Source organism: Aethalodelphis obliquidens, unplaced genomic scaffold (genome assembly GCF_003676395.1).
Source record: "Aethalodelphis obliquidens isolate GAN/ISIS:26980383/991018 unplaced genomic scaffold, ASM367639v1 scaffold52, whole genome shotgun sequence".
NCBI classification, from domain to species: domain Eukaryota; kingdom Metazoa; phylum Chordata; class Mammalia; order Artiodactyla; family Delphinidae; genus Aethalodelphis; species Aethalodelphis obliquidens.
Genome location: NW_020837996.1, coordinates 12,934,391 through 12,952,776, shown reverse-complemented (window position 1 = coordinate 12,952,776; position 18,386 = coordinate 12,934,391). Strand labels below are relative to the sequence as shown.

The window sequence follows — 18,386 nt, the reverse complement described above, 5'->3', positions numbered from 1 at the left end:
AGGGGGAGCTCCCAAATGTTTGCTTTGCATAGACAGTACGCTACATAAATGACCATACATTTCTCAGAGTCATAGCCATTGTCATGTTTTTGAACTCTCTCTTTTATGGCTAGTTCCATAGGAAAATAATAACTGCAGTCAAATCAACAATGTTGCTACTAGAGCTTGTCTGCCAATTCTGACAGGGATGTGTGTGAACAAGTGACTTCATTACGTACAGACACCAACGTATAAATTGAATGCACAGAATTAGAGAGCTTGAGTACCTTAGGTCCAGCACACTCATTTACAGGTAAAGTCCTCAGAGGTGAAATGACTTAGATTACATGCCCTTATTATCCTTCCAGACCTAGGACTTCTTTTTTTTTCTTCCTACTGAGAGTAGTAAAGGTATTCCTTCTCCTTCATTAAACTACTAATTAAAACCCATCTGAAAATAGACTCAAGTATGTTAATCTTCTCTTTAGAGACAAATGTAACAACTATCATTTGTTCCTTTTTTGGATAAATAATTTTCAGGAGAAAAACATGCCTATTCTATAGGAATATGTATATAAATGCACATATTGCATTTTTTTTTTACCCATGATCATTTTTTTTACCGTATGAAAAAATATTCAGTCTTAGAAACCTAAGTTTGAGGATGACACAAATAAGAGATGGATAGTAAACATAATGATTGAAAAAAATGATACAAAGTTGCAGGGATTATTTAGCCATATTTTGGAGTCCTACAATGAATAAAAATAATAAGTTGTAGTAAAAACGAATAGAGAATTATTTAATAGCATCATATATTTAGGGTTTTAGTGCAATCAATGGGAATTGAAAATATGTTGTGGTGATTAGTTGTAGGAACTTTAAAGTAGAGGGAAAAGAATGAGAGATGAAAACCAGGTTCTATAATGACCAAAAAAGGATTTTAGGAGTCTTAGCTTAAATTAGAGAGGACATGATAGGTATCTTTGTTTATGTGGCTGTCATGTAGTTTTTCCCTGAAAAATTATTTTGTGTAGCTTCAAAGGTGAGAACTGGGACCTGGGTGCAGGCTTCAACTCAGCACAAGTAAAACAATGTGAGAAATCACACGTTGAATACCACTTGCCAGGAATGCTGGAGGGAATTCAGGTTTTCGATGAGTAACCAGAAAATTCCATGTAACTAAGATAAGGTAATCTTAAAAAATATATTTTATAAGAAATCTTGCACTTGTTCTGTTTTCACTGTTGTTGTTGTTTTGTTTTGTTTATAGCTAATTTCTTGATGTTTCTCAAATGACTTAGGTCTTCAGAAATAACTCTTAAGACTGTGCTGTATGGCATCAAGTTACCATCACTTTTGTAGAATCTAAAAATACAGACTGTGAACTAGGTAGATAGTGGGCCGGAAGATGCTGAAGAAGACATTTGCTTCTTGCTCTTATGCTCCTGAATTAAATATATATATTCACAATACTTTATTAATTTTATTTTTTTAAAGATTAAAATTTTAAGGTTTAAAGAGACTTCTTTTTACTCCAACTTTCCCTTACCAGACTGGGCGGAGAATGCTATTTCTTGGGTTCAAACATTTTGCTTTTGACCTGTGGCAAGCCTAACAAAATAGTGCCAGCAACATCATCATTAACCATTATCTATGGATGCTTTATTCTTACAGCATTTCTACATGGGAACCTTAATAAGCTATTTCCAGATTGTCTCTTAGAGGCAGCATTCATGAAACTGGCCAGGCTTCTAAAGATAGTGGTAGAATTTTGTATCTTAGCTGTGAGACGCCACACCTTTGACAAGAAGGATCAGCGAAGCACTCAACACCTTAAAAAAAATGCTAATCCAAAAGCAAGATGGTCAAGAGCTGTGGGAATGTAATTCTGGTGTCTCATAAATGCTTTTTCCAAAGAAGAATGAGGACCAATTTTTAAATAGAGAGGAAAGGGGCGTCTGATGCAATAAACCTGGTGAAATCAGAAAGAGAATCTGAGAGGATCCCAACGTTGTTAGACATTTTAAGCAGTGAGAGCCGTGTAGAACTCCTTCTGTGAACCACGGAAATAATAAATGCTGAGCCCGTTGGAACATAATCTCAATCAGCAAGATGCCACTGCCTTCCAGATTTCCTCACAGGGCCCTGCGAAGTCCATGCCAAAACTAGCAGTGGATTTCTCCCATCTAACCTCCCCTTATGCCTTATTCGATTATTGTCACTGCTCTCTGACCATGCACTGTCGCTTCAGACTCTCATTTCCCAACTAAGTCAGTCAGAGGAGGCTAAGTGTCCATTAGGACGTACTCTAAGACCGCAAACCACCTTGTTCCATGTGAAAAGACGGAACAGAGAGTGAAGAGAGCAAGGGGAACCCTGCAAGTTTAGCTGGCAACCTTCTCACCTACTGGATTACTGGCCAGACACAAACAAGAAGGGCTATGAGTGGTCCGGGAGATTGCTCTAGTTAATTGGCAAAGGGGAGCTGGTTGGGAGGAGGAGAACCCAGGAGGAGGGAGAACTGGGCATTTCAGTGCACCGCAGGATGGCATCGCCTCTGCCCTGGCTCTACATTATTCTATGGTGAGTAAGACTTTTTTCCGATTTTTCCTTTTTGCTCGGAGAAAAGGGCAAGCACACACCCATTGGGTGACTTCTATACCAAATCATGGAAGCAGCCTGGGTGGTGTGGCATGTATGTGTGGTGGGGCAGACGAGGCTGGAATGAACAGCCTATTTCCTCTGAAGCCAGGAGTGAGGGTCATTGACTGTCTACTCACAGGGTAGAAAATGCCCTAGGGAAACTGGAAGATGAAGGAAACTTCTACTCCAGAAACATCAGTCGGATCCTGGACAACTTGCTTGAAGGCTATGACAATCGGCTGCGACCGGGATTTGGAGGTGAGAGGCGTCCTTACTAGACCAAACGTCTGTACTTTTCTTCCCCCTTAGTGCCATTCCAAGGCACAGAGGCCTCAGGATAGCAGAGTGGCAGGTTGCAGAGCTTGGGGAGGGACCATGTGTATGTTCCCATCCAGTCTCTGTCCCTTCCTCAATTCGCAGCCTTATATGCCAGTCATTTGAACTCTAAGCCTCAGCTTTCTCAAATGTAGTGTGGGTGTATGAACAGTGCTTGCCTCATAGGGCGTTTGAGTGTAAAATGAGATTTGCCATATAAAACACTTCCTTTAGCATTTATCCCATGAATGCCATCACTAAACATTAATTATTGTTGTAATTTTCTTTAGAATACTAACCTAGTTCTCGTCCATTCCTTAAATTTCACAATTTTGCCAGAATGCATTCAAAATAATGCAACTGGTGTGAGTTTGTAAAGTTGAAAATCCAAAGAATTCCTGCTGCTGGAATTACTTTAGGATGGGTTGCAGATTCTGGCCATGAGAAGGGACTTTGTGATAGACTTATTCAGTTCAGTCCCCTTAACATCATTGATGATAATTGCCCCCATCCCTCTGGGCTCATTTCAGGTGCTGTCACTGAAGTCAAAACAGACATTTACGTAACAAGTTTTGGGCCCGTGTCAGATGTGGAGATGGTGAGTGAGCTCTGAGTGAGGAGAGTGATTTTGCTTAGTTGGGGGAGAGGGCTGAATCCCAGAATGAGTGATAAGGGGCGTTGTTACCAAACTTGGCTCCAGATCCAAAAGCAATACGTGTGCTCCTGCTGGGAAGGAATGGCCATTAGAGCAGATTCCTGGCTTCATCTCTTTCACATTTCACTAAAGGCTCTGCTTGAATACTAATCTGAGGGGCCTTTTATGGTGATACCCTCTCTTCTGTTCACATATCATGCATCTATTCTTCCCTACAAAGAGAAGATCTTTCCCCATCTTTATGAAGTCCTAGTAAATTTTTGGAGGAGAAAAAAGAGAAACCAGCAAAGATGGTATGCTACATAAGTGTATATTGAGAATGTCTATTAAATTTAAAACATAGCTGTTTGGGCAGTGTATCTTTCTCGGTATGTGTTATTAAAACAGTAAAGGGAGTCCTTTGGAAAGAGTAATGCATTCCACCTTTTATGTTTGCAAATGGACCAATAGGTGTTCTGGGGACTCTGTTCCAGGTACAGATGGCTATAGGATTCATAGTAAGCGGCAATGAAAACCTGAACCAGCCTTCTAGAACAAAGTATATTATGATATTCCTTCATATTTCTCAGGTAGTATGTCCCCCTAAAAGTAAAATATACATACTAAAACTGAAGAAGAACATAACTCTTTAAAGTGGTGCATTAAATGTACTAGGGGAATGTAATTCTAGAAAAACAGTTATTAGATACTTTCATCTTCTGCTTTTTGAGTTGACGAGATAAGGAGAAAGGAAAGGAGGAGGAATTAAAAAAAGGGAAAAAGGAAGGAGTAAAAGAGAAAGAGAAAGGGGGGGCAGGAGAAGAGAAGAAAAAACAACACAGAAGAGGGGGAGAGAGTGAGGAGTACTTTATTTAAGAGATAAATGTCTTAAGACTTGAGAGAAATTAGAGTCAGCATTCTCCAGAATTCTCAATTACTTATCATATTTTTTCATTTGAGTACTGACTCACCCCAAGAATAAATAACCACAACCATATCTTATGGTACCATTGAAATCTGGGGACACTTAGAATTTATTTTATGCATGTGTCTCTTTTTTAAGACACACATCTTATATTTGTACAAGAGAGGCTTGTTATAGCCTGGATCATCATTATATGGATATGTTGTGTGTCAAATTATAGTTTTAAAATATAATCACCACTTGCAGTAATAGGTCTCATAAAGGAACATATAAAGTAGGCAAAGCAATTCTTGGCAATATTTTGACCTAATTATAAGTTGTTATTTATCATTGACTTTTGCAAAGGCCCTTATCATAATTCTTAAGATTTCTAATGTTATTTCATAAAAGCCACAAATTAAAACTCATAATTTTGATTATGCATGCTTAAATGATGCTCTGTTTGGGTAATCACGGTAACATTTGCTTTTATGTTCTCTGAGAACAGTATAAAACAATCATGATGTGCAGACAAGAGTATGCTTATCAAGTAAAGTTTCTCTATCCTTGGAACTTTACTAAGTGGCACCATGTTGCTCAGAGATACCTTTGAAGGTGAACAAGCTGCTAAGGGACTGGTTAGACTCACTGATGGTAGGAAGGTCAGCATAAAACCTAGACTAAATCTTTTTCTATTTTTCTTCTAAATTAAGGAGGGGAAGCTCAATAGGTCAATAGATGAAGAGATGGATGACTGATAGAAAAAGAGGAAGAATGTTAAGGAGGGTGAAGGTGGAAGAGAGAAGTTTGCACAATACAACACTACCTTTTATAATAATATTACAATCTTGGAGTGTGAAAACATAATAAGTCACTGAAATTATCACTTTCCTGATAGGTTATTGTCATCAAAAGTTGCTTCGTTTCTTAAGTTTTAAGATTGGGTATGTAAGCTAGTGAATAAACTATTCTTAATAAGCCATCTGCCCAGCATGCATGAATCTCTTATTTTGTCTTAGGAGTATACAATGGACGTTTTCTTCCGCCAGACTTGGACCGATGAGAGGTTGAAGTTTGGGGGGCCAGCTGAGATTCTGAGTTTGAATAACCTGATGGTCAGTAAAATCTGGACACCTGACACTTTTTTCAGGAATGGCAAAAAATCAATTGCTCACAATATGACAACTCCTAACAAACTCTTCAGAATAATGCAGAATGGAACAATTCTATACACCATGAGGTGAGGTTTCCCCAATTCTACTTCCTCTGCCCAAATTATCTGTCCATCACACTAACTCAGAACCACTTATTTCAATGTTCCTTAGGCTTACCATCAACGCTGACTGTCCTATGAGGCTGGTTAACTTTCCTATGGATGGGCATGCTTGTCCACTCAAGTTTGGGAGTTGTAAGTTACAAAAAGCTTCTGAGAGTCAAATAATGCATTCAAAATATATAATTATTTGGTTTCAGTCAGACACTGGAAAGCAAAAGAGAAATATTACTCTGACGTTCTCAGTATGATTCCAGGAATTAACTTACTTAATCACGTCTCTCTCAATCATACAGTCAGAGGTTTTGGTCACCAGGATTAAAGAAAATCATTTAAAAAATTTGTTTGTACTTCCTTTTTATAATGAACAAGATTTGCTTTGAAAGAAAAAAAAACACACAATTAGCCAGATTTACTTCTCTGTTTAATTTGTTTAAAAAATTCAGATGCTTACCCCAAAAGTGAAATCATATATACATGGAAAAAAGGACCACTTTACTCAGTGGAAGTCCCAGAAGAATCTTCAAGCCTCCTTCAGTATGATCTGATTGGACAAACAGTATCTAGTGAGACAATTAAATCTAACACAGGTAAGCATTTGATCAATGCATGGATGTAATCCTGCATGGTGACTCCAGTGCACATTTTCAAAATATCTATTTCTTTTTCTTCTGCATTATCCATCCTCAGCTAAACTTATTGTTTTAAAGTGATAAGTAGCTTTCTTTAAAATTGATTTTGCAACCATGTGCATATAAAGATTTGTGTAGCCTTGGAGTGAGTAGTTTTGTATGTATATGACACAAAGAACCCCACAGAAAACAATGAGCTGATGTATCTATCATCTGCTGATTGAGTAGCTTTGTCATATATTGAAAAAATGCCTTTGCTTGTTTTCTTCCCACCCATATTAATTTAAAGATCTGCAAGATTTATTTCCAGTTGCATTCTTTCTGCACACTCTCAACAGCAATAATCCTGATATACCTGTCTTCCAACAGGTGAATACGTAATAATGACAGTTTATTTCCACTTGCAAAGGAAGATGGGCTATTTTATGATACAGATCTATACTCCTTGCATTATGACGGTCATTCTTTCCCAGGTGTCTTTCTGGATTAATAAGGAGTCTGTTCCGGCCAGAACTGTCTTTGGTATGCTTCACTCTTTGGGCTCTACTTTCTGTCATCCTCCAGCTCACATTGCTTGTGTATCTTAGGGGAATGTTCACACCAGTGCACTTTTTCAACCCACAAAGGAAATAAACTCCTATCTCATTCAGACACATGTATCATATAAAATGACCCTCATCTTATCTCACATTGTGTGGCGAATCAACAAAAGATTAGTCTCAGCAAGAATTCTGGCTGGTTTCCTGTGACTTTGACGTGCCCTATTTAGGAAAGTTGTTTTTTTGTTGGTTTGTTTTGTTTTTTAAACTCAATTTGCTTTTTCATAACTAAAAAAAAAGCAGAAAATTAAAAACTGACATGTAAAGCAATGAAAACAAAGGCTAAGATATTGAACCCACAAATACATAAATTATATCTCACTTTTATTAGGTTGGATCTTAAAAAAAATTGCCATTTTTAGGTCTAAAAATAGATAAATATCACCAGTTTCCCCATTGTTCAACCTAAATATTTAGTTACATTTATGATGTACAGAATCATTACTAGTGTGATGGAACAAAATGAAATAAGAAAAAGAGCTATAACAGAAAAATATCATCTGTAACGAAATCCAATATTTTTCTCAGTTTTTGTGATTATAAATTTCGTAGTTCATAGGGAAGACCTGAGTTTAATTGAAATCTCAGATGAATTTTGACTTTTTAATTTACCATACTAAAATAGATCTCTTTTTGCAAGTTATAAAAGAATATTTATATACTGATGTTTACCATCTTTGAATTATATAAATCCTCCAAGACAGAAGACTGCTGGCAGATGAGTAATGAAATTATTTTCTCATGATTAGATATTTTATCTTAAAACCAAGCTAGAAATAAAAAAAATTGAGAAATCTAATTTATATTTATTATTCACACCAAATAGACTTATTAAATATGATGAAAGATTATATCAGCATTAAATTTGATCAGAAGTTCAAAGCTTTATTAGTTATGTAATAATTTGCTATTATATTATAATATATTATTATTAATACACATCACCACACTAGGCTTTGAAGGAAACCAAAATGTGAATGCCTATGATAACTGTGAACAATTAAAAATAATAAAATAACAAAAAATACATTTGTAACAAAAATCCTCTCCACCAGCATGTTCCCACTTGATCTTGTTATTGGATTGCAAATGCTAATAGTGCATTTCTCATTCTGTTTCATTCTAGGGATCACCACTGTCTTAACCATGACTACTCTAAGCATCAGTGCCAGGCACTCCTTGCCAAAAGTGTCTTATGCGACCGCCATGGATTGGTTTATAGCTGTTTGCTTTGCTTTTGTCTTCTCTGCTCTTATTGAGTTCGCAGCTGTCAACTACTTTACCAATCTTCAGACACAGAAGGCCAAAAGGAAGGCACAGATTGCAGCCTCACCCCCAGTGACAATAGCAAAAGCGACTGAACCCTTGGAAGCTGAGATTGTTTTGGTAATTGTTTACTTTTCTAATGTTAGCTACCATATAGGAAAAGGCAGCCGGAATAGTTACCACAAACAAATAAATAGTCCAAAAGTAATATTAGTGGGGCATGAGTTACATAAATTTGGTTCCAAGGCCAACTTCTTCTCCAGCTTCACAGAAAAAAGCCAAGCAACAATCCTTCATTTATCTTTGCTCTAAACTTTTGGTATTCCTCTTTTATCACCCTCACTAATACTGGCAGATTGCAAGCTCTCAGAGGAGACAGAAAATTCTTAGCCTTTAGATGTTTTCTTTGAACAGGTTCCGTTATACCGACTAGGGAGAATAAAGTTAAAAAAAAAAGTTCCTAATGAGGTTTCAGAGTCTGAAGGAAACAAGCAGGGACTCCATGGACCATTTCTGTTAGAAATCCACTCGCTGCTTTATTTCAGGAGGGCACAATGTGTATATTAGGTTCTATGAATGCTGAGTCATAAGCCAAGTTTTTGACTCATGTGAAAACGTTCTCATGTTCACATTCATGTTATATGTATATAATATACATATTATTATGTATATTAATGTGGTTTTTTTGAGACACAATCAGTGAGAAATACCTATAAAATTAAGTTTAGATTTGCTGTGGCTAAGCTCTGGTCCCCAAAGTTTTTTTGAATAAAAAATAAATGATAGTATTAATAATTCAAGGGTCTTAAATGTGCCCCCAAATTTCAATTTCACATATGAATAAATTCTCACAACAATCAAATCGCATGTACTTTTTAAAAACTGGATTATAGAACTGATTGACAAGTGTACATTTTTATTTCAAAACAAACTCTAAACAAGTAGCTCTTGAAAAGAGGAAAATTTTGCTCTACAAAATCAAGTAATGCAGACACTTTGAACTGAAAATTTCTTTATAACTGATCAATTCTCATGACTATTTCCAAATCGCAAAACCACATACAGCCCAATTAATTCTTGGTTAAATCTTATGATAAAAATTATAAAGCTATATGTGTTTTACTTTCCAAATACTCAGATGTTTATTGGCTTTAAAAGATAATTTTGTATTGAAACTTTTCTCTTTGATAAACTTAGAAACTTGTTAGAGAATTTACATTTTCTTTAAAGGATAAGACCAATCCCATGATAAGTGGCAATATGTAATTTAAAGACTTTTTTTCTTGAATTAGACTTTGTTTTTAAACAAACAAAAAAAAAGTTTGCCATCCAGTAATCTGGTCTAATTACACTTACGAATAAAAAACAGAGCCTCAGAGAACGAAAACATTAGGCACTAGTTGGTAGAAAAACTAGGAATTGATTCCAGAACTCCTAACATCCACAGATTTACAGAGGCTGAGGCCCAACACTTTTTCAAAGACTGAAATATAATAGAGTGTGTACCCCTGGACAAAACATTTTCTGTATGTAGGTAAGGTTATTCCCAAAATTGTTCCCTTAATTTAATGATGTTTTCTTTATATACGTGTGTGTGCTTTGAAAGGTCACAAAAATATAAATTTTGTAACAAATACGTTAAGGATCCAGTTCAAAAGACTTGAAAATTATATATTTCAGAAAAGATAAATTCAAAATATTTTTGAGAATTATTTTGTTTGTAAAAATAAGTGATTATGTTACAACCTATCTGTACTTACATAGGTATATAATTGACATATTGTCCAAAGGTCATATATTATCTTAACATATAGCTGGAAAGGAAGAAGGAATTTATCATAATTCCATTTAACAGTTTCTTATTTGAGAAACACAGTAAAAATAAAAAAAGAAATTCATGAAAAAGAGGCTAAGAAAAGTGATTTTGAATATAGTCACTGATCTGATATTGAAACAAAAAGAAAGACCAACTTCCTTATTTCAACTCTTTTAAAATATATATTACTAAGAAGAATATGATTTCAAATCCTTAGAGAAAGCATAGAGTTATCGTTCCCTAAGTCCATTATTTTAAAGGTATAATTTATTAATAAGATGGAATTTAAGATCTCAGGTCTTCATATAAACTATCTTCTAATAGTTCTAAAGTAGTAACATATAATGAGCAGGTTCTTTGGGAAGTTGGATAAAAAATTGCATTTAAACCATCTCAAAGTAGTTTTTTCCTTGCAAGTTGACTTTTTTCCCTACAAAAAATATTTCTAAACCTGGCTCCACTTAAAATATTCCAAGGCAATGAAAAGGAGAATTTTGTTTCTGAAAGGCTAAGTTAAAGTGTAAAAATAAAAAGAAAAGTAACCAAACCTAACAATATTAACCTTGTAGGCATCAAAAAATATAGATGATTACATAGAACATGTACAGTTTTATTTATTTATGTCAAAACTTGGCTATTGCCTTATATAATATAGAGAAACAAATAAATTACACATTTCAAATTTATACAGCACAATGGTATATTATGATTGCAAGGTCATTTTTTCTTTCAAATACCATGATATTTTAAAATGCCTATTCACTTGTACTCAAAATGACATTATTTGAGTAAGTTGGACATTGAAATAGCAAACCAATGTGGTAAAGTTGAAATGAGATTAAGTGCTTGGATATTTCATGTGATTCTAACTTGTATGTTTTAATATGCACATTGCTTTTCAAAGGAAACTGCTTAGAATGAATGTGAAAACTTTATCACATTGAATTTGACCTTGAAATTTATTATAATAATGACAAAGAGATTCAGGCATTTAAAGCCTAGTACTCACACCTGAAGACTCATCTAAAACTAAATCTTCAGAAGTGCTCTATAGAGTATTAATCTTTCTTATTTTAAGGCATTTGGAAGTGGAGACTTTACATTTTTGGATTTGGAGAAGAAATTGTCCACAGTTTCTTTCCTGCTTATAGGGTATCTTTCCATATTGTTTTTATTTGGTATGCTATTTTGGCTTTAGAGAGTTATTCCTGTATTTATGTTTCAGAGCTTATTACGTGTCTGGGGTAGATTTATTTTATATATAAGACCAAGTTTAGACTTTGATCTCTTTCTGGATGTTTTGCTAGTTTTCTTGTTACTTTAAAAATCTAAGCCCTCACCACTATGTTCCTAAGAATGAATCCCCTGGCCCCCTACCCATCAATACATCCAATGTGGTTTCTCTTCTTTTTTTTTTTTTTTTTCTTGCGGTACGTGGGCCTCTCACTGTTGTGGCCTCTCCCGTTGTGGGGCACAGGCTCCGGACGCGCAGGTTCAGCGGCCATGGCTCACGGGCCCAGCCGCTCCGTGGCATGTGGTATCTTCCCAGACCGGGTCACGAACCTGTGTCCCCTGCATCGGCAGGCGGACTCTCAACCACTGCGCCACCGGGGAAGCCCTGTGGCTTCTCTTTTTCACAGAACGTGTGATGTTCTTGGTAAATTATCTACAAACTAAGTTGACCAAAATTTAATTGGTCAAGATAATAACTATATTTATACTGATTACATTACTTCTTTTCCCCTGACACCAATTTATTGAGTACCTATGTGTTCATCAAATTATTCATACCATAAGCCTTTATTTGTTAAGTGCTTTTTTGCCAGATCCTTTGTAGAATGCTGAAGCTACCTTAGTAAGTGACGTCAACAGGGCCTCTTCCATCATGGAGCTGCCTGTTGAGCATGAAGAGAGGAAACTACTCAAGGAGCCATGACAATATACTGTGATAAAGGCTGTGGTTAGAGATGTGTAGAAGGCTGAAAAAAAGCCATGAGACAGTACCTAACTCAGTCTGGAGGGGTGATTGTGGAGGAAGTGATGCCTATGCAGAGAAAAGAAAGATGAGCCTGGCCCTGCTCTAGAAACTCTCAGTCAGTTGTGAGAAACTTGGGCACAGAGAGGGAAATAAGACATATTTTCCTTCCTGCACTCCTTTCAAGGTTGGAACGTCTGCTGGGCCATTACTATGTTGCCCTTCACCTGTGTAGAAAAATATGAATCATAGCATACTGAAAGATTTACCTCCCCTGTTCCAAATCGTGCTAAGATTTCTTTCAGTACTACCACTACTCCAAAGAATGAACAGTTGAATTAAGACCATCAGAGACTCTGAGCACCAGAAAGATCATGATGTCCCTTCCCCATGGTAGCGCCGTCATATGACTTATAGAGAGGGTGGGGTGGATTAGATGAGGGGTGTAGGTGGTTGGCTCTCTCCCTATACCTTCCATCAAATCACCATCCAATATTCCTTTTTGCACCCTCCAAACATTCCAGTATGGTTTTCAGACATGCCACTAGCACCACTGACCCACCAGATTGCTACCAATAAGCTGCTTCTCTGCAGGCATTCTGGAATTGTCTCCGCTCCTCAATTCTACCAGCTGTAAAATAAATGTGGGGACATTTGACACACTGATTTATTTTCTCCATAATGATTAATATGTAGCTTAAAAAAGGTCAAATAATAAATGTTTTCAAAAATATTTTCTCTTATTTTTGGTGCCCCTGTTCGCTGGTTCTAAAAGCAGATATTTTGTTTGTCCTTTGAGTAATGCAGCCCTGGTTAGAATATTTCTCCTAAGAGGTAACCCGTTGCCCCCTCTTCTTTAATATATTAGACTCACTAAATGCTGTATCAGAATTGCTCTAAGTACTTCCCAAATGCCTCATCCCTATACCAAATAACTGATTGTCACAAAGTCCAGTTTGACTCCAAGTACCTTTGCAATATGGCGTTACTTAAAACAAAACAGTGCTCTAAAAATACCCAAAGCAGGATGACACTGAACAGCAGGGGAGCCCCGGAAAAATTCAAAACCACAGGCGTTCTACTCAAAACAGTGACAGCCCCAAGCTGAGCCCTCATCTGGACTCTGACAAAAGCTTATTTTACCATCAGCTGAAGCTGCTGAGCTTACAATAGAGCAGGCGGGATCCAACACAAACCTGTAGCTTGAATGGTTTGCAATATTGGCTTTCTTTTCATTTCAGAAATTCAGTGTGATTCTTCTAAATTTTAGGTGTCCAGTCTCCTACACTGCCGATTCCCAATTATCCAGGAGCTGATTATCCAGTGTGTGGGTTAGCCAGCCCTCTGGCATTTCCTTGAGCACCTTGTATTTGCTGCCTGCTAGAAATCCCCCAGCCATCATTGGGCAATGAGACAGTGTAATTCTAAACCAGTGAAGCTCAATGGTGGGTGAATTTTCCCCCAGAGGACATTTGTCAAGGAACAAGGATATTTTTGGTTGTCAAAACCCCGAGGAGGTGGTTGCTACAGGCATCTTGTGGGTACAGGACAGGGATGCTGCTCAACACCCCATGATGTACAGGGCAGTTCCCACAACTAAGAAGTATCAGTATATCCGTAGTTTTGTGGTTGAGAAACCATGCCCTAAACCCTAAAGCTGATGGAAAGAAAAAGTAATATTTATTAAGAGTGGGGCTTCCCTGGTGGCGCAGCGGTTGAGAGTCCACCTGCCGATGCAGGGGACACAGGTTCGAGCCCCGGTCCGGGAAGATCCCACATGCCGTGGAGCGGCTGGGCCCGTGAGCCATGGCTGCTGAGCCTGCGCGTCCGGAACCTGTGCTCCGCAACAGGAGAGGCCACAGCAGTGAGAGGCCCACGTACCACAAAAAAAAAAAAAAAAAAAAGAGTATGGTCTTAGGGATCTGAGAGGGATTGAGTGAGGTACTGCTGCTTATTACTTGTGTGAGCTTTCTGCTTACACCTTCATTTGCTCATCTCTGAAATGAAAATAATATTTTTACATGATAGATTCTTCCTAGGAATAAGCAAAATAATGCATGCAAAGTGCCATGTAGTGCTTGTTAATGGTAGGCATTTAGATATGGTAACGATAATATAAAGTAATATCAACAATATGCTAAAATATAGTGTAAAATAATCATAAAACGTTTTGTTCCCTTCTCTTTGCCTGACTACAAAGTCTTGGGAAATGTTTAGATTTTCATTCACTTGTTTATTCGGCATATGTTTATTAAGCGTTCACTGTGTTCTGTGCACTGGCTAGGAACTGTGGAACACTTACACATGAGAATAATATGCCCTCTACCACTAAGGCAATTTCATGTCAGGAAAGGGGATAAAGCACAACGGAAATAATATTTACAGGGAAGAGGTGATGACAGCAGAGAGTTGTAACAGTTAGGTAGGCAGACATGTGTACAGAGAAAAAACACATTTCCTTTCTCAAGTTCTTAAAGAAAAAAACCTTACAGCTGAAACAGTAATTGGCCCTTTCTTTTTTTCTTTTTTGTTTAATTTTCTTTCTTTTTTTTTTATTCAAGTATAGTTGATTTCAATGTAAGCTTAGGGAGAGTCAGTGACTCCTAAGGCATGTCTAAGTCATACAGCAGCTAAGTAGTATCTATGGAATTGCAGTCTAGGGCTTTCTGACTCTGCTGCCCTCTTAACTCCTAAGCAACCCTCCATAGAGATTGTCTGGGGAAGCAGATGAGGAAAAGAGGAATCCTACTGTAGGAGACCTTTAATTCCAGGCTAATGCCATTGTGCATAAATTTTTCATGCTGTTAGGTGGTGAATGATGTTGTTTAACTCTGGACAAGGGTTATTCAGCAATCTTCATTAAGTCATTTGTGACACTGTGACAATGCCAAGAGATTGACAAATAAGTTTTCCCAACATCTCCAAAAGAGAGAGAGAGGTAAAACAATGCCTTACATTTTTATGCTAGATTATGGTTTATAATCACTTTCATCTCAGTGAACTTATTCATGTCTGCCCTGTTTCTCCCTAAAAAAGGAAGAAACATAGGTGTCAGACAGACAATGCATGCTATTAAAAATCAAGACGTGTTTAGAAGAAAATCTGCTCTAAAGCCTTGCCCTCTTTCTTTCCATTACGATCCTTAGAAAATTTACTAGAGTAAAATATTTTAATGTTCCTCATATCTGGGAGGAAGAGAACTCTTTCTGAAGAATTAAACAGTGACAAATTTTGCTCTTTCAGGTGGAGAATATTTTAATAACATATATAATAGATGAAAATTCAAATCAGAGTTTGAGAAACATGATAGAAAGCTCTTGGCAGACAATGCTATGTTTATTCTCTCATACAGGTAGCATGCATTGAGACCAAAATACCACTACTCTGGTCCTATCCACACACTATCTAGTGACCCTGGGCACAGTAGTCCTGGGTTGTCACATATTTTTAATAGAAAATGTCACTTATTTCCGATCCAAGATCAGTAGACTTGGCACTCTTCTATTTTAAATTCTCTTCTACCTCCAATACCTATGATTTATTTAATTCTGTCCAGAGTGCCTAGCCTAATACTGGGTCAACAAATAACAAATAAAGATATTCTTTGCTTGAAATTCACCATGGTCATGTCAAATCAGACTTCACACTGATTTATTTTTGCTTTTGGTAAAGAAACAAATTTTCCCATGGCCCCTAAAAGCACAGTGGGCTTGAACTCTCTATGATGACTATTATAGATGCTGGGCAAACTTCCATGACAAATCAAAAGCAAAATTCAGGATGGGAGTATAGAGAGGAAAGGTTCTCAGGGTGGTTGTTTCCCGCAGTCCAAATGTCACCACGTCGGTGGGTAATTCTGGTCCTGTGGCTCAACCAGCACAGGGGAGGCGGCAGCCTCATCCCGTTGCTGGGGGGGCTGCTGTCTAAAGCTCCAGGAGTCTGTGTCCACGTGAGTAACACACCCTGCCAGGCAGCAAAGTGGTAATTCTGCTGCCAAGGAGAAAACGAGGCAGTTTTACAAGAGCAGGGTTAATGTACAGCCAGGGTGTGAAGGCAGGGACCCGGCAAGGACAACCTGGCCACAAGGAGAGTGATTGTTATAGGTCGTAGACAAGAAAAGGTAAGAATCAGAGGAAGCCCCCCAGTCTCCACCATTATGAAAGGAGTCTAACGCAAATAGAATTAGAGTCTCTGAACCAGGCTCAATACTTTAAAGGTGAGAAAATGCTGGGATGAAACAAGCAGTGAGATTGACCAAGGCGGTTTATTACGGGCTGTGAAACTATGGGCGAAGCAGTTCCCACATCTGGACCTCAGCCTTCTCATCTGTTACTTAATGCACTGAAGATCCCTTTCAAGACTAGGATTGGTTGTCTTATGATTTCAGTGGAACAGAAAATCTCATGATAGAAAAGAACATATGACAATTCTGAGGTTAGTAAATATATCACTTTGGTAACTTAAGATGGAGGGAGACCAGTGGAGAAGCTCTGAATGGAAAGCAGAAAGCTCTCAATATACAACTCTGGACCAAGAGGTAGTCGTATTTCCAGGGAATAACAGTCATCCCACTCAGTATAAGGGTATTTCTATTTTGTCACTGGCTTTTGATGTACATGAGCACCTTTATATTTTTTTTGCTGTTGTTGATACCTCAGTTGGTTCAAATTTATGAATGGTAAAGATTAGACTGTTGGCTGGGAATGTGTCTAGAATGTGTCTAAATAACATTTAGCCAAGCTGTTATTGTCTTGTATTGAGTAATTGCCCACACATTCCCAAATGAAATTCCCTCTCATTGCCCATACCCATTGCCCTATAGGTTTATGCATAACTGGGGTGGTGGGTGGATAAGCCCTTATAACCTGGCTTATCTCCTAATGGTACAACACTCAACACAGTTTCTGGGGCATGGAACATGCTTAGCATCAATTGCTGATGTATTAAATTAGAGGACGTTGGATGTTAGCAAATCGATGTTTTTAAAATTTGGTTTACCGCTTTCTTGGAAAAGTAGCGCCATCAATTACTATCAAGAATTTGCTGATATTTTAACTTATATAGTAAGTAGTCAGTAACTATCTGTCAATGACAGAAAAAATGAATGATTAAGGGATGTCTATTCTTTTACCCAGGCTGAATATATATGTATCTTTTCCTCTATAGCATCCTGATTCCAAGTACTATCTGAAGAAAAGAATCACCTCTCTGACGTTGCCAATAGTTCCATCCTCCAAGGCCAGCACAGTCCTCACAAGAGCTCCCATCTTACAGTCAACACCTGTCACCCCCCCACCCCTCTCTCCTACCTTTGCGGGTACCAGTAAAATAGACCAGTATTCTCGGATTCTCTTCCCAGTTGCATTTGCAGGATTCAACCTTGTATACTGGATAGTTTATCTTTCCAAAGACACGATGGAAGTGAGCAGCAGTGTTGAATAGGTTGCAGCCGTAATAACCTGTATTCTGTGAGTTCTCATTTTCTGAATGTTTAAAAATAGCAATGAGACTTGTATAGATGCTTTTCTGAACATGAAATCGAAATTGAAAATCTCTAACACATAGCTTTGAGTAAGCATGTATGGGCAAGAAAAGCAATAACGTTACTCCTCAAAATTGGAAGGTGAAGGTTGGTGAAAAATATGACTTTTCTGCACATTAGAGAAAATTTTATAAAAGGATAAAATGGATTCAAGGTGAAGTTGCCAATCTTTGTCCTTCATTGTTCAATATTTTAATTGTCACTGTGAATATCATTTACCACAAAGCAAATAAAAATAAGAAATGCTGACACTTCCAAAGCCTGCCTTAAAATGTTTATTTTGGCTTAGTTCGCAAGAGAACAAAATATAAGTAGTCTAAATATTTATCAGTAGGTTAATACCAGCATGTTGGAGGCCTTTATGCTAGTAAAATGGCTTTCAGTGACATTATAAAGCCTGTATTGAGCTTAGCCATTTCTTTTTAACCTTGCTGTGCTACTTTACCTCAATAAAATATGGTGTTTGTATACATATGAATTATACATAGATCATAAATTATATATGCATTTGTACATAGCTTTAGTTGGACTGCAGTACAGTGTTGTTTTATCTCACTAGGCTCTCCTTTTAAAATAATATGCTCATTCATAATTCCATGAAGTGGTCAAAGGCTTGTATATTATGACTGTTCTTATATCTCATATGCTTTACCTTTCTAAGTGTATCACTAAACAAAACAACAATAAACATGTTCTCTGGGTCTGTTTAATAAAGCTCAGAAGTTTCCTTAAGTATGGGGAAATGAAGTGGTCACCTCCCCAGTGTTAGTGTCCCTGCAGATTCTGAGAGACAGAAGGTATGGGA

General features: G+C 37.3%; 1 protein-coding gene across 1 annotated transcript; it reads left to right on the top strand.

Annotated features, from left to right (window-relative positions):
• The first annotated feature begins 2,186 nt into the window (after window positions 1-2,186).
• On the top strand, window positions 2,187-17,811 carry GABRA6 (gamma-aminobutyric acid type A receptor subunit alpha6). The gene is made up of 9 exons (XM_027084435.1): window positions 2,187-2,565; window positions 2,765-2,883; window positions 3,471-3,538; window positions 5,498-5,718; window positions 5,804-5,886; window positions 6,198-6,341; window positions 6,753-6,905; window positions 8,109-8,368; window positions 17,206-17,811. The coding sequence occupies exons 1-9, from the start codon at window positions 2,528-2,530 to the stop codon at window positions 17,479-17,481; spliced, it is 1,362 nt and encodes a 453-aa protein (XP_026940236.1). The 5' UTR covers window positions 2,187-2,527; the 3' UTR covers window positions 17,482-17,811.
• Window positions 17,812-18,386: the final 575 nt, after the last annotated feature.